Genomic DNA, 16,330 nt, shown 5'->3' on the forward strand with positions numbered 1-16,330 from the left:
AGATAAGGCAGACAGACAAGTGGTCCGTAACTCAAGCAGATGCCCTAAAAGCAGCCACTCAGATTCTAGGGTTCCCAGGAATCAGCCCTTCCAGCTGTTTCATCTCAAAACCAGAAACACTGACAGGGTCAGGGCCTGACCCAAGGTCACAGAACTGGCTTGCGGCAGGCTGACTGCTCCCACCCTTGTCCCCAGGCCAGAGCTCTCCTCCTCTTGGACGCCCTCTCCCCCAGGAGATGGGGGACCATGCAGTCAGGGTGAGGAAGAGGAGGAGACGAAAGAAGGCAGGAAAGGCGAGGCCAGGTTCCCTGCAGCCTCCCTGGCCTCCACCCGGTGCCTGGCCTCCACCGGGTGCCAGGCCCCCGCCCCACCCCGGCCAGGCCCATTCCGGCTGGACCGGAAGCACGTGGCCCCCCACCCTGCGGTTGCCCGGGAGACCGGGGCTGTTTACCAGCGGGACTGAGCCGGGAGACCGCGGGGCGGGCGGATGGAGCGGAGTGCCGAGGTGAGCGCTGCCCGGCCGGTAGGTCCCTATGGGCCTGCCCACGGCCACCCGCGACCAAAAAGGGCCCCCGACGTCCCTGGGTACGTCTCCCAGAGGGGCCTCCCCCGACCAGCACGGGCGAACCCCGGGAGACAGGAGAGGGGCCGGTAGAATAGTAGCCACTGCTCCTCAGGGGCAAAGCCAGCCTGGCCAGAGCTCACCGTTGCCGGAATTGGACAACTCCCGGGCTCTGCGGAAGCCAAGCCTAGGGGCCTAGGAAACCGCTGGGCCATGCCCTCCTGGCTGGGCAGTACAGACGGGGCACAGACCCGAGGGACAAAAGGACATCCCGCCAGTCACATGGGGAGGCCGGAACCAGATCCGCGCCTCCCCCAGACCTGTGCTCTTCCACCCAAGTCAACTCGGGCTTTCTAGACGCTCTTTCTTGCCCCTCCCCCAGCCCTCCTTCTGCCCCTTAGTTTCCTTCTAGAACTGTCAGTACTTGTAAATAATTGAACCATGCCCCTCCACCTACCCACACTATCTTGGGAGTCATTACCAATTCCTTTTCCAAACCTTTGATCACTTGGTGGCTTGTGGTCCAATTTCTCCACTCCTCCTTCAAACATGGCACTGTGTATTCTACTACATAGGACAGTGTATTCTAATCATTAGTCCTGGGTAGAACTGGGAATGGTACCCAAGTTTTCTCCTTCTCAGGCCAACTACCATCTCCTGGTGGTTCTCCGGAGTGGTTTCATCCTGACCGCCTCAGAAGGAGGGGGTGGGGATTGGTAGCGGTGGTATTAACTGATAAATAATTTTAAAAGACCAATTCAAATGTATGCGTCCTTGGTACATACCAGCAGATGGAATGGGGGTGGTTGTATTTTATTGCATTTACTGTAGGTTTTGATTTGGGTTGTGAGTGAAATAGGGTGGTCTGACCCAGTGGTGGGAGGTGGGCGCCCTTGGAAAGCAGGACTGTGGCTTTCGCTCGCCGATCAAATTTGCCTTCTTTCCAGTCGATTTGGCGACTGATCATAAGGAATGAGCACCTGCCCTTTCTGGCAACTCCTTGGAAATAGTCCCCCGTGTTTGTTTCCTGACTCCAGCAGGCCTCTGGGGTGCAGCTTTTATGTTTAAGTAAACAGGCCACTTGCCTATTCAGCTGGCAGCTTGATGGATGTCTATGCCCAGATCTTGTCAAATCACTTTGTGGTTGGGAGTCTGCCAGGCTTAGAGGTGGTGAAATGCGCTGAGCAGGGATAATGATGGGTGCTGCAGAAGCCTTCCTGGACTGAGCTGGGTAGGCAGGGTTCAGGACCCAAGGTGGGACTATACAGGCACAAAGTTGGCCCAGGTCCCCAAACACCTGTTTCCCCCACCTCCCCTCTCCATGTGCTAGATCCTGGGGAGAGCTGGTATTCCCGCCATGTGACAGATGGTCCCCGCACTGGGGAGGAGGCAGTGGGTTATGAAAGGTTCGACCGAATGGTTTTACCTGAAGGAGGTGTTAATCTCTAAATAACCATGAGTGGGCTTATAGGGATTAGTCATAATTGAGGTTTTTCTCTGAGATAGCTCACAGTCATGTTATCTTATGACCAGCGTGTCTTGAATATGACACCCTCTGAACATGGGTAATTATATAGTACCAAAAGGTATAGAAAGTGCATGCACATACTCAAGTTTTACTGTTAAAAATAATCCAGCAGAGAGCCTGGGAGAACACATGACTCTCCTCGTCAAAGTTGTTAAGGAAGAGGTTTCTAAGTTACCAAACTTACTGACAGTTAAACCTTCCCGAGGCATGTGTGGGAGTTGGAAGCCAAGTCTGTGATAATTCTGCAGAAGCTGTGGCAAATTAATAGCCATTCCTCAAGGGGGGGGGGGTGGGCAGAGAGGGGGAGTCGCTTTACCAGTTGAGCTTATCTTTGGCGGAACAGTTGGACAAGTATGGGCTCCTCATGCCATCCTGAGTTTAAAGAGCAGAGCTCTTAATTCCAAGTGAACGACTTTAGAACGAAACTAAAAAGAAACAACCCCACCTTCTTCACAGTTGATCGGAACATAGATTAAATCAACAAGGAAGCTGGGCAGGCTTTTTTGATGCCCAGAAGGCTTCTGGACTCCCAGCCATCAGATTGGTGTGAAAGACGAGTGAGAAGTGGAAAATGGGAGTGCAGACAGACTCAGTCTGTGAGTAGGACAGAGCAAACACAGGGGCCTTTAAGAAAGAGAGGGTAGCTTTGTTTAAGATTTTGAACTGAGTAGGACTTCAGGAAAATACAGGGATACTGCGCTTTGTTCGGCTGTGGTTTTAGGATACGCTCTCAAGTTAGGCCATAAATGGCAATACACACAGAAGGGTGACATTAGAGCCCAAAGCTACGGGGCCTTGAATTACACTGCGCGGGACCGTGTCACGAAGGGAGCTTGGAGTAAGTGAATTTGAGGTGAGGACAAGATGAAAGTGTGGCCTGAGAAGGGATTTGTTAGAAAGCATTGATTTCACATTTCGGAGGCAATTTCAATAGGCAGCAGCTCACTGCAATCAACCTTCTGGCATTTCCGTGCAGTGGGCGGGGCTGGCAGGAGTCCCATGACTCACCCAGCTGGTTAGAGTTGAGGAGGAGCAGAGCCCATGTTCCCAAGGACACCCGGGGGAAGAGCTCTGAAGCAACAGGTGAGCCTGTGGGACCTAACGTAATAAAAGCACTAAACAAACAGAACACTCAGAGCAAAAAAACCCTTGGCATTTCATTAAGTCTTGTCTATGCGCCTAGCCTGGTGCTTACGGCCTTCCCGACATATTCCTATCATGTTATAGAGAGAGGCTGATGATCAGAGCTGTCTAAGTTATGTCTTCAGGGACAGACAGCTAATGCTATAGGTGAGGAAGGGGACGTACCACAAAGGTGGAGTGACTGCCCTATGGTCACACAGCTAGCTCGCGACAGAGCCTGAAATAGCACCCAGGTCTTATGATACTGGGGCCTGTGTCCTTTGCACCCAAACTTACTGCTTCTTGGGGAGCACGAGGCACTGGGAAGTTACCAGAAGGTCTTTAGAGGGCTGGGGGAGACCTGGGCCGCCTGTGGGCAGAGCGAGCACCAGGCCCAGTGGTGGTCAGCAATCAGAAGGAGGCAGGGAGCCCAGGACATTGCAGTGTCCTGGGAAGAGGGACCAGGGACCAGGAGGAGGAAGTGGTGGTACCCATGTTAGCGAAGGGGCCCCCACGATGCCGAGGGAAGAGGAGACATCTGATTTGGCATTTGGGGGCCTGCACGGAGAAATGCTTACGTCTCCCACCATGCTTCAGAATACTGCCTCTGTGTGACTGCTCAAGCACTCCTGAGCTCCCCAGGTGGGAGAGAAAACACAGAGGCCCTCAGTGTGTTTACCAGGTACTTGGGAAGACAGACTCATAAACAGTAAGACAGAATGTTATCAGTGCTGGGGAGACACCCGGCCTGGTCCTCAAGAGCAGGACAGTGTCACAGACCTGGGGTCTAGTTCAGGCTCTGCTGGCTGTGTGACCGGGGGCAGGCTCTCTGCCTTTCTGACTCACAGGTCTATAGAATTAGCATGTGCCCAGAGTCCCCCTAGAGTTGGTCTCGGACAGGGTTTGGTGAACCCCAAATCCGGCCCTCACTGTGTTTTTGTGTGACTCATGAGCTAAGAATAGCTTTTATACTTTAAATGGTTGGGGAAAAACATCAAAAGAAGAACAATATTTTGTGCCACATGAAAATTACATGAAATTCAAATTTCCCTGTCCATAAACACAACCACACCTGTTCATTTACATACCATCTACTGCGGCTTTCACATCAAAAGGGCAGAGTTGAGTAGTTGTGACAGACCAAATGGCCTGCAAAGCTGAAAATATTTACTATCTGGTCACTGACAGGAAAGGTTTGCCTGCCGACCCCTGGTCTAGAACCCGAGGTCCTCCCTGTGAGTTCTGGCCAGTGGGCAGATCAGCAAGGGAGCTTCCTGCTCCTCTCCCTTCACCCCTGGTGACAAAGTTAGGGCCGTGGCAGGAGATTGCATTCTGTCATTTGTGCAGGTCTGCTAAGCAAGGTTGAATGAAAAGACAGTAAGAAGGAAAATGAAGTCAGGGTGAGCTATGGGGAGATGGGAAAAGAGTAAGAAAAGGATTGAGGGGGAAAGGGAAAGTGGGGGTCCCAGAGGGTGGCTCTTCCACAGTGAACGCTGGACCAGAGCCAGCCGCTGTCCCCCATTTCAGGACGCTTTCTAAAGGGAGTGCAGAGAGCAGTTTGCTGGTCTACCACTCAGCTTTGAGGGAAGCTTAGCCTGGTTTCCCTGAACGCTAACATAACAGGGCTACTTTCGCTCTTTTGAGCAAAGGCCGCTTATGGTGATGCTCGTTTACATATCGTTTCTGGCTGTTTTTGTGCTACAGTGGCAGGGTTGAGTAACTGAAACAGAGGCCACATGACTCGCAAAGCCAAAACTATTTATAGAAGAAGTTAGCCGACCTCTGCTCTAGATGGCCACACGGCTTGTTCCTTCTCATCATTCGGGTCCCTCAGCTTAGAAGCCTTCCCCCCACCCCATAAGAAGAAGAATTAGTCCCCACCCTAGTCGCTCTCTGATGCGACACTTTATTTTCTTCATAGCAGTTATTACCCTTTGAAAATATTTACTTGTGGGTTTGACACTTGTCTTTCACTATGATGTAAGTTGCAGTGACTTTGTTCCACTGATATTATATATTACAGTCCCTGAAATGAATGACTGGATGAATGAACTGCAGCTCACGGCCCTCTCTAGATACCATAAATCCAGAGAGAATGCCCCCCCCAGACCAGTCCCCGCCCCCAACCCGCTCCCCACTGTGGCTGGCTGGCTTATTCTGACACCTGGGGAGTGAATGCCTGGGATCCAGACGTCCCAGGAAGTTTAACCCATGGCCTTCTCGCTTTTCTCCTTCTTCCTTAGGGGTCTCTTAGCAATGGCCACAGAAGCCCCTGTGAATGTAGCTCCTCCTGAATGCAGCACGGCTGTCGGCACAGCAGCTGACAGCTTCATCTGGCAGCCAAACTCGCTGAACATGCACGTCACAAGGCCCAAGTCCGCCAAGGGACGTACACGGCCGAGTCTGCACAAACCCCAGGGCACGGGGGTGTGCTCTCACCGCACACCAGCTTCTCCACCTCCAGCCATTCCCTGCGAGTTGCCAACCAGCCAGAAACCAGGAGCCTGTGCACCCAGATCTCCAAATCAGGGAGCTCCTGATGAGGTCCCTGAGCTGCTGCCGCAGGTACACATAGGGGCTTCCTCTTCCCTCAATAAATACCCAGTCCTTCCTTCCATCCACAGAAAGACTCTGGAAGAGGGGGCTGTGGAAACAGTAGCTACCAAGGCCAGCTCACTGCAACTGAGCAGCGTCCAGGCTCTTTACCGAGGGGAGACCTACACGAAGAAGACAAGCAAAGATGACTCCAGGGCCCCAGCTTGCCCCCCCGAGAGGAAACTCATCGTCCAAACCAGGAGACGGACCTCCTTCGGGGCTGGAGACCTCGAGGAACCATCAGATCAAGAGCCCAGGCTGCTGCTTGCTGTCAGATCACCGTCAGGCCGAAGGTTCGTCCGCCATTTCCGGCCAACTGATAACTTACAGACCGTCATTGCCGTGGCCGAACACAAGAACAAGGCCACCTACCCACACTGCAGCATTGAGACGATGGAAGTGCCCCGGAGACGTTTCTCTGACCTCACCAAATCTCTCCAAGAGTGCAGAATCCCCCACAAGTCAGTGCTGGGCATCTCACAGGAAGACGGGAAGGGGTGGCCCCGTGTCCACAGCCACGCAGCTGGGGTCCTGGGTCTCTGAGCAGGGGGCATGCTCAGGTGCTGTGGCCCCCTGGGCAGATGGTTCTAAGTGCCATGTAAACGTGGTGCCGCTGTGATTCTCGGGACTCTTGTCTTCACGCATCTCCTCCGAAGCAGTGAAACGTGTACGTGCACCCTGCGCTCTAAGAAGATTCTCTTCCTGTTGTTAATTTCTTTCCACCCCTGGAATGAACTGGCAAGTCACCAGGACTGTTCCTGGAACAGCTGTGACTAGGCCTCCTCCTTCCCAGTTTTGGGTCCTTTTTACAATGAACTCTCACTCTCTTGAAGCCAATGGTTTGCCTTTCTGTATTTGATGCAGGGTTAAACACTTCCCAGAGAGGATTCTAGTCTGGTAAATAGCCAGGGTTCAGGAAATGCTGAACTAGCATTTGTATTTCTTGCAAGCATCTTTAAGAAACCGGCAGTGACCCTATCTTGGAAACAGCCCCTTTGCTGGACTTGGGTGGCTAGAGTTTCTTGGGGTTTACTGTTTGTGTGAGGTGGCTGCAGAGGAAAGAACAGGTCTTTTGCTCATACAAATCCCCCACTACATCAGCATTTTTAAAGCAGCCTGAGAGCTGGACAGCAAATGGCTCCCACAACCATGGATTAGCCAGTAGCTCTTTTTAAATAGAGACTGACTGACCAGGTTTACAGCTTTTGGTAGCTCCTTTCTGTGCGCAAAATTCATCCAAAACTGAGCAAATCCAGTGTAATCTGACACCTTTCGCTTTTGTCAGTTATGGGATCTCTTGTAATTGTATAAACTTATAATTCTGTACAAATTTGTACTGAAGGCCCCCCTGGCTTATCTGGGTGTGGATACATTGTTTCATCCCCCAGTTTCAGTGTCTCCCCTGCTTCAATCACAGAGGCTCCAGGCAGTGGCCCTGTTCTCTGATTAAAAATCCTCCTCCAGAGGAGGAGGGCACCTCAGTTTGGTGTCACTTGCTGTGCCTGTGCTAGTGGCCATATGCTCCAGTGTCTGATTAATCAGCACGAAGCACATGTGACCACCTGAGCCTGGAGCTGCACTGAGGACCACAGAGTCTTGTTTTTCCAACTCTGAGTGGTGGTGCAGACAATCTGCCAAAGTTCCCTTGTATAGCGAGTTCAGCAAGACTCCCACGTCTCATCTGGATCCCCTTTGTGGCCAAATCACTACTCCGGGTAGGGAAACATGTCCCCCCAGAGCTCAGTCATCCTGAAGCCCTGGGGACGGATACGCACACAGAGAAGGCATCGTTCTAGAAGCATATTGTTGTTGCTACCTCAGCAACAAGGGCATCTTGTGCTTAAATAAGGCCATGTGGCTGGAAATGTGACTTCCGGCTAATCGATACTTAGCCACAGAAATGAGCACCACCATTATTTCTCCTGAAAAAGGCTCACCTTGTTCTAGCTGCATCCCACACCGCCCAGATCACTCTAGAGTAGGTTATTTCTGAATGTTTTGCAAAGTTTCTTTAGTCCATCAGGGTTTGGTCAGCAGTTCCTTTGACTGCAAAGGTCAGCTGGGGCTTGGGGAGCCTTGGGCAGCCCATGTACCTGGCCAGGTCTCCCAGTTACTGACCACGGCAGAAGGGACAGTGTCTTGAGCCAGGTACTCACAGTACAGGAGTTTCACCTCCTACCCAGGACTCAAGTGCATAACTGCCTTTGATCTAGCAGGCTGGGGAAAGAGCCTCCCACAGAATCACACCTACTCTGTGGTAAGAATAAAATCCCACCCACCTGGGATTTGGTAATTTCACCAGGCAGGAAATCTTTAGAAAACTTCAGTGAAATGGGGCACGTTTGAAGGAGTTAGAACCTTCTGCACTTAGGGGTTTGCTGCTTCTATTTAGCTTAGAATTTGGGAGTGGTTAAAAAAATGGAAGGCAGGAAGCATAGAAATATTTTAGGATATGTGAAAAAGCTAGATTTGAACCAGCTTAATAAACTGGTGCTTTTGGTGGGGCTTTTTTGGGACAAAAGATGATGAACCTAACAATAAAAACTGATTTGTGTTAAACTGAGTTGACAGAGAAGCGTATCTTGTATTTTAGCCCAAGACGTCGGCTACCACAAATGTAGTGGACAGGGGGGTTTGTTAACCTGACCTTCAGTTTTCTTCTTGGCAAAGCACGTGGCTCTTCTGGTAGCCCCAAGTCTTCTTCCCCAGGCCCATCTCTCCAGAAGGCCACCTCTCCCATAGCTCTTGCTTGCAGCTTATATCATAGGACTAAGCTTGTCTGTAGGGGCGGAGTCTCCTAAAATTCTCCTAAAAATCATTCCTTTTGAGGTTGGCAAGAGCAGACTGCCAGAATTTCTGAGTCCTTGATGGCTTTGCTTGCTGCATGGCCAATGAGGCACCCCGGCCTAATGGGCCAGGCTGAGCCCAGAGCTCTCCTCCTGGTGGTTCTGGGTAGGTCAGCTTTACCCACTTGGTGGTCACAGACCTCAGTCACTCATTTAACCAACAGTCTTTGTGGTGCCACACCCCTGGCGATCAGCACGGGCCCCCTAGCAAGAAAGCACTGGCAGGAAAATGTGGAACCACCTCCGGACCCTCAGCTCAAACCGCTGAAGTACGTGCAGGGGGCACGTACACGGCGTGAAGGACCATGGAGTGAGCGTCAGGCAGGCTCGCTGCTGTGTCTTCTCCCCACCTCGTGGAAATGCAAAGGCAGCTCTTTCCCACCATTTCTAGTCATGACCCTGGTAAGATGGCTCTTTAGGGACATGAACTTGCATAGGACAAAGCTCCATGACAAGTTCTTCCAGCGGATCCCCTGATAAAGTCCAAAAGGTAAATTAGCCCTGGCAGCAGAAGGAACAGCAGGAGAAATGAGTGACTCATCATTTAGAATCCAAAACATTTTCGCCAACAGATGGCAGGTGGTTTTAACACAACAGTCCTTGCCCTCAAAGTACCTGGGGACCCAGCCAACAGCCGGCAAGCCAGGGCAGTCCTGCTGGAGACACGACCTGTGAACATGACTGGGGGCCAGCAGTCACCCCACGTAAACTATTTCACAAGCAAAGAAACTGAGACAAGCCTTGAGACAGTCCATTCCGATCAAAAACCTTAATGACCAGCGACAGATCTCTGTCACTGTCATGCACTGCAAAAGACGGCATTCCACAAACTGAATTTTGCTTTTGGTCATGCTCTTATCTGCCATTTTAAATGGTTTTTAATGTCAAACAGAGGCCTGTCCCAAGAGGCAAAAAAGTTTCTCTCGACAGATTTTTTTTTTTAATGAAGGTCTTCATAATAAGTTGAGATAAAAGGGTGCACAGTTTTCCTGTGGTGTGGGTACAGTTTAGATGAGCCTTTTTATAGGGTAAAAAAGATCTACTGTTCTGCCTTTTACATGGAACTGCAAAGAAAACTAGATTATTTTACTTAGCGTTAGTTTGGAAATCATTCGGAGAGTTAAACAGGAACATCCGTTTTCTTAGTCCACCAAGGCAACGCACCACAAGAAAATGAAAAGCCTGTGAGACTGTTTACCCTCACCCCGGAGCCAGAACCAGCCAACCACCACCGCAGAAGCAGAGGTCGGGCCGCAGCGAAGGAATGAACAATCCACGTGGAGGAGACTTTTGGTGACTCACTAACATACAAGACAGTCACTCACATTATAAAAATAAAATTGGGTGTTTTCCTTTGTGTCTACACTGGTGATGTGACATTTTCCTTTCCTGATTAGCGCCGTTTCTACCAGCCCTTTCTGACGTCCCTCTGTGTTCTTCTACCTTCAAACAGCTTAGGAAACAGCAGACCTCCTGAACAGTCGATAAGGGAGGACAAATCTCTGGAGGTATTTTTGCACACACTTCTATCCCAAAAGGTTGGACAACTGATGTGACAGCTGCCAGTGGGTACAATTAAGCACGCCTCACGTGGACGCTCCTTCTCCCCAGAGGAGCAAGCACTCCAGCTGCTGTCTTGAGAGTCGACTATGGGGGCCAGAGTGGAAGCTGGAAGACCAACTACTAGAGGCTGACAGTAACCAGTGGAGAGATGATGGTGGCCGGGGCCAGGGGGGCAGCCAGATGTCACGACAGGTAGTCAGATGCTGGACATAGAATCCATTTTCTGAAGGAACACAAAGCAAGACAGTTTCACAAGGTGGGATTTACTCAAGCTAAGTGGACTTAGCTTGACGACGTCACCAATGTGGACGGTTTCTGAGAAAACAAGCCCACAAACATGACAGCAGTAAGACAAACACATGGTGGGCAGGGGAGCAGCACTGCCTAGGGTTTCCCTCCATATGATGGAAATGCATGAATATTCCTGAACGAGGTATGCAGAGAATCCCAAAGCAGCTCATTGCTGTAAGAAGAGATGCAACCACAAAGGTCACTATTTCACCTAATGTGTTGGTTAAACAACATCAATTACCATCTAATTCTAAGGGCACGATTACTCATGGGAGGTTACTTAAAAAAGAAATTCTTGTTTCAGTAAAATAGCACATTTTATCTCCCCTCCGCTTTCTGTCCCTCCCCTGCCTCCCTTCGTTCCAGTCATTCAAATCCAGCAGCTGATTTGGGATGCGTTTCTTCTCGGGAGGGCAAACAAAACCACTGTCCCTTTGGCCTAAGTAACAAAGCTCCTAATTTCATCATTTTCACGCCCACCTGCTCTTTACAATGAGGAGATCTGTGTAGGAGGGTCTTTGTCCTTTGTGACCAGCTCAGAACTGTACCTCTGATGGAGAGGTAGGGATCGCGGGTCCACTCTGGTCGTGAGCACCGCCCCCCCCCGCCCCCCAGGCAGCCTGAATCTGCTCTGGCCCCAGCCCACTGTTAACAAGAGTGGCCAGCCACCCGCGGACAAACCCTGGGAGAATGGCGGCCACTCTCACCTTCACAGCTGGGAAGTACAGTCTGGAAATCGTGGGCTGCCCCCACTTGTGCCTGCATCTAGTCTGAGGACCTGTGCCAGCAAGCCACTGTCTTGTAACGCTTTTTAATGGGGGTTTAAAAAGAAGGTGTCAGAGGTACGAGAGGTAGATTGAGACAAAGGCCAGTCTGAGGCCACAGGACGTCCACTGTAGAGACCATTTGCTTCCACTGCAGTTTATACCGGCCAGGGGCCACTAAGGAGACACTCCTGGGACGTACTGAATGTTCTTGGGCTGATCCTGCCTGGTCAGGCTGCACTATGCTGCTCGAATCCTTCCCCACGAGGCTCCTCCGGCCAAGGCAGCTGGTACCAACCAGTCTACATTCCTCAGCCCCACCCTCCAGGAAGTCCAAGGTGTGAGCCATCTGCTCAAGACAGAACAAATCAACATGCATACTTGCAGTCAACCTCGGAGGCTGTCCCTTCCTTTACAGGCAGAGGAGTGGGAAGACCATCGCGTAAGACGGCCAGTGTGCAGCTGGCAGACAAGGGCCAGGCTGCGAGCGCCGAGGAAAACGTAGAGCATCACCAGCAAACCTGTGACTCAGCATAGCCAAAAATGCCTTCGAAGCGGCTTTGGACTCTAAGATTGTGTCCCACAGGCAAACATTGGACAATGGGTTTCAAAAGGGGGCCTCAGCATCCAAAAGGCTCTGAAGGTTTTTTGTCAAAGATCTGCCCCAGTCTCTGGGGTTGGAGCCCAGGAACTGCCCTTTTGGACCACCCTCCACCTCCCGAAATGCTAAGGGTCAGCGGGCTAAGAACTGCTAGGCTGGACTAGGTCATTTCAGGGTGGCTTCCAACACTGTGGTCTCTGATTTTCTCAATCTCAGTGTCAGCAGGGGCAGACCTGTGTGTGTGTGTGTGTGTGTGTGTGTGTGTGTGTGTGTGTGTGGCGGGGAGGCCTCTGAACCTGCTCTAGGCCATTCTGCTCTGAATCTTGAATTTCCACTTGGACTTCCTCCTCACCAAACCCCAGCTCTGCCTGTCAAGAGCCACATGTCAGTCCTGGCTCAGCCTCTCCCTCCCCTGAGTTTCCCTAACGCAGGTTCTCACATAAGAAACAGTCCTGAGTGGAAGACAAAGAGCACAGGATCCGGCATCCAAAGCCCCATGTTCTGTGCCGGGGTGGGTCATACTTTGCCCAACCGTCAGTCTTCCTACCTGCAAATAGAAATGATTGCTCCACAAGGAGCTGTTGTGAAGCCTCAGATGAAGACGTAATGTTTACTGAGGACGTTGTGACACCTGCAAAAGTACATAGAAATGCTAATTTTTAGTTTAGTAACTACCCATCTTATATCGTCATTTCTCTCCCCATTTGTTCCACAGACATTTGTTGAGCAGCTGCTTTGTGCCAGGCCCCGGGGATGTGCTCACGGCCCACCAGGAGCTCCCTGTCCAGAGGGCGGAGGCAGACAGGTACACAGTAAACTATAATATCGCGAGATTAGCACAACTGCATAAACAGAGCCTGGCACATAGTAGGTGCTCCGTAAGTGTTGGTGGAATGAATGAATACACAAAAGGATATTATGGAATCACAGTTTGGGGGGGGGGGGGCGACACTTCTGGAAAGAAACGCGCGAGCTGAGGCTCAGAGGGCCGGGTAGGAGAGACCATTGCGGGAGGGTCGGTGTCCTGGAACCAGCGCACAGCTGGCCCTTTCACAAGGCTGCGAGGCCCTTCAACACCGGCCAGCAGCATGTTTGCACTCCCGTAGGTGCCGTAGGTGCCGAGCTGGGGGCCTGCACGTGGTAGGTGCCAACCTCCTCAAAGTGAAACTGTTCAAGACCCTGCTTTCAAAACAAAACAAAGCAACGGCTCAGCGTGAAAGACATAAAACTAACAGGTCATTTGGGTCACCCCAGCCCTGCAGCCAGCTCCCAGTGACGCGTCGGATAATGATGCCATCCCCAGTGAATGTGACATGGTTTTCAAAGTCCTCGCTGTGCTCTGCGTAGAGCTGGCAAACACAGACGAATTCAGTCCATCTGCTTCGGTCCTCATCTGCACATCTCAGAGCAGGCCTCTCATTACCTTTAATCAAGATAACATATTCTTCACAGCGAGGGACCGTGACGACAGGTAGGCTCCTGTAAACATTTTACATGTTCACAAGAAAAGAAGCCCAGCCTGCAGGTGAGACAGCCACCATATAAGTAATCGAATACGCTAATGGCCCTTGCTCGGTTCCTTTCCAGGACTACATCTCTAAATGAAAACGCCACGACCTGGGCTCAGAGAATCAGAGGCAGAGCTGGAACCCTGAATACATTGGTGAATACTCTTTGGGGGTCCCTCTATGATCTGTGTCCTCGAATACAGCCAAGAAGAGAAATGGTGCAGCTTTGGGACCAGGATGGTCTTGGGATACATTCCCTGTTTGAAGACAGAGGCTGGACAGTCTCTTAGGACCCTTTCAATTCTACGGGTCCTCAGCCTACCAGGGGTTGGGTCTTTATTACTTGAAACTGAAGATTTTGCCAAAAGCAAGCACTACTGCCAAGCTGTAAGCCTGAACAGGTTCCTTTCTGCAAAACACTCAAATCTGAGTTTCAAGTTCAACGACTGCCATAGAGCCCTCTGACCCGGCCAGCTACTCAGCCAGAATGGGACTGCACTTCTGCACCAGTTCTCGGGGCCCAGGTGAGCAGGGGAGACGCACAGACAGCCTGACCTAACTCCAGAACCTCTGGCACTTGGAGAACAAGTCTTCCCTTATTTAATGTACTGGGCCTACACTGACGCTGTGACAGGAGAGGCTGGTTGTACGAGTGGGTCTGTGTAGTTTGCTGTATAAGTCAGAAGACATTTTCTCTGCCTGCAGGAGATCCCAGAACTAGGAAACGTTTGTTCAAAATCCGTACAGAATAACCTACCTGCTGTACCAGCTTGTTCACCTTCCCTTCCTCTGGCTCCTGTTCGGTCTGCACCCCATGCACCTGCCTTGGCTTTCTTTGCTTTTTATTACCTGAGATTTTGTTACTTGTGGATTTGTTTATTAGCTCTTTTCTCAACCGGAATACAAGATCCAGGAGAGCTGGGACCTTGCTTGTCTGTACCCCCGGCGCCCAGGGCCCTGCTGGTGAATATTACTAAACACATGAATGAATGTCCCAGGGCGCAAGAACACACCCCAGCACACTGGTTTTTGGCCTCTTGAAAATGGCAACCTGAAGGTACGTTCTGGAAGAGGAAGTGGGATCCCCAGCTTCCTGGCAGTATCTTCTCGAAGTCTGTGCCCCTCACCTGACCTCAAGTAACTAGGGATGACCCGAGCCACACACATCACTTAAGCTGCCAGGGCAAAGTGAGCTCCTTGTGTAGGTGGTGAGTGTTGAAGCACAGGCCCCCTGAGGCCAGACCACCTGGGCTCAGTGCCAGGCCTCCTACCCACCCGCCAGCCAGGTCACCTCAGGCAACTTATTTAACCTCTCTGTGCCTCAGCTTCCCGGTGTTTTCAGAGGGTGGTGAGTGCACTTAGCGCCCAGGGTTGTGATAATTAAATGGGTTAACACACAGGAAGCACTGAGAACTGAATGTGGCACATGGTCACCGCTAGTCAAAAACTCTGCAAGGAAAATGGATGGAGTGGCTCTTGCAAGGCTCAAATGCAGTCTTAGAGTCAGAGGTGCCCCTGTGCAGGCGTCTGGCCTGATGACTGGCAGGCCACCAAGGGTGTCTGTCCACCACCAGCCAGCACAGCCCTGCCTCATCGGTCTGCCTCTGCCCGTCTCCCAAAGGGCTCCTTCTGGGGTCCCTCCCTTCAGCCCCTTTGGCTACTTCACAGAGCCACCGGATGGACTTCCTGAAAGAGCTCTGCAGCCATTCACAGGCCAATCTACACTCCCAGTGATTAAATCGAGGGGATACGTGGACCACCAGCTAGAAATGGTGGCAACGGTCCCAACTCTTCGAATAGTATGCGAACACAGACAGGAATTAAAACTGTATGGAGCCCCTCGCTATGAAGTGTCTGCGGGCAGAGCTGTTCCCCAAGCACAGAAAGCAGAGGAAAAGGGGCTGGGTTTGCCCCAGGCCTCCTGCCCTGGGCCTGAGCAGCCTGACCGGCTGTGCCACAGCTGACAACTTCCTTCCTGTGGCACCCAGGGCGAATTTCTAGATGAAGTGAGGCGGAGACAAAGAGAATGGAACTAATTTGTTTTGAGTGTCTATTAAGAACTTCATAGACAGAATCTCATTTGACCTTCAGGATATTCCTGAGGCAAATGTTTTTATAGAGGAAGCAGTGGGGAGTCAGGAAGGAACGGTGACTTTGCTCAGCACGCTGGGTGTCTCTGTTGCTGACGCCCTGCTCAGCTCAGCGACTAGGGGGCCGGGGGTGGGGGGACCAGCAGCTCTTTGATAACAAAGGGCTGGACAGGCTCTGGGGGGAGGGGCCCCGGATCCAATCTGTGTAAGAACACCCCGCAGGTCACTGACATACCTTCCCTCCCACCCCCAGGCCAGAACCCTGCTCGAGTTCCGAGAAGGTTTCAGTTGTAGGTCAGAGTGCTTCCATGCTGTTACCACAAAAACGATGAGATGCTTTCACAGCGTTCATTATCTCCTAATCATCGATTCATGTTTAGGACAATTTCTGGTATAAACATTCACACTGTGTCTGCTGAGGAGACTGGACCAGCGTTTCCCAAGGCCAGCCTACGCCATTCAGCGACACCCACGCCCCTCGCAGAAGTGGCGGTGGTGGCCGGTGGGGGTTGCGGGAAGGGCCAGCTGCTGAACAACAGAAACCATATTGTCCTTCACCTGGCGGGCGGGAGGGTTCTGCTCACGGAGGAGAGTGTGAACCTCTGCCGGGGAGGAGCCTGGGGCTGCCGGGGAGGAGCCTGGGGCTGCCGGAGGGGAGCCTGGGGCTGCCGGGGAGGAGCCTGGGGCTGCCGGGGAGGAGCCTGGGGCTGCCGGGGAGGAGCCTGGGCTGCCGGGGAGGAGGCTGGCGCTGCCGGGGAGGAGGCTGGCGCTGCCCGGGAACGAGACCCTGACCAGCGGCCCCCCCAACGTGCAGGCTGGGCTCGCTCCAACGCCGTCACCCCACTCAGCCTGGCCATGAA

General features: G+C 51.9%; 2 protein-coding genes across 5 annotated transcripts in view; one reads left to right on the forward strand and one right to left on the reverse strand.

Annotated features, from left to right (window-relative positions):
* The window catches only part of PLA2G2C (phospholipase A2 group IIC), an 80,565-nt gene that overhangs the window by 18,861 nt on the left and 45,374 nt on the right, over window positions 1-16,330 (reverse strand). Inside the window, exon 1 of one of the 2 annotated variants that reach the window (XM_033115692.1) lies at window positions 706-888. The exons of the other annotated variant lie outside the window; for it this stretch is intronic. The gene's annotated coding sequence lies outside the window, so the exon portion shown is untranslated. Of the gene's footprint in view, window positions 1-705; window positions 889-16,330 lie in introns of those variants that run through there. 2 annotated transcript variants of the gene reach the window in all.
* Window positions 475-8,904, forward strand: UBXN10 (UBX domain protein 10). 3 transcript variants are annotated; one of them, XM_033115690.1, is made up of 2 exons: window positions 475-523; window positions 5,456-8,904. In XM_033115690.1, exon 2 carries the CDS (start codon window positions 5,469-5,471, stop codon window positions 6,348-6,350), a length of 882 nt encoding a protein of 293 aa, XP_032971581.1. In that variant the 5' UTR covers window positions 475-523; window positions 5,456-5,468; the 3' UTR covers window positions 6,351-8,904. The 3 variants fall into 3 exon arrangements, with proteins under 3 accessions (XP_032971581.1, XP_032971580.1, XP_032971582.1); XM_033115689.1 differs by having other exon boundaries at window positions 481-585; XM_033115691.1 differs by lacking the exon at window positions 475-523 and adding an exon at window positions 3,074-3,173.

The sequence above is a fragment of the Rhinolophus ferrumequinum genome, chromosome 9, assembly GCF_004115265.2.
Source record: "Rhinolophus ferrumequinum isolate MPI-CBG mRhiFer1 chromosome 9, mRhiFer1_v1.p, whole genome shotgun sequence".
Classification (NCBI taxonomy): Eukaryota; Metazoa; Chordata; class Mammalia; order Chiroptera; family Rhinolophidae; genus Rhinolophus; species Rhinolophus ferrumequinum.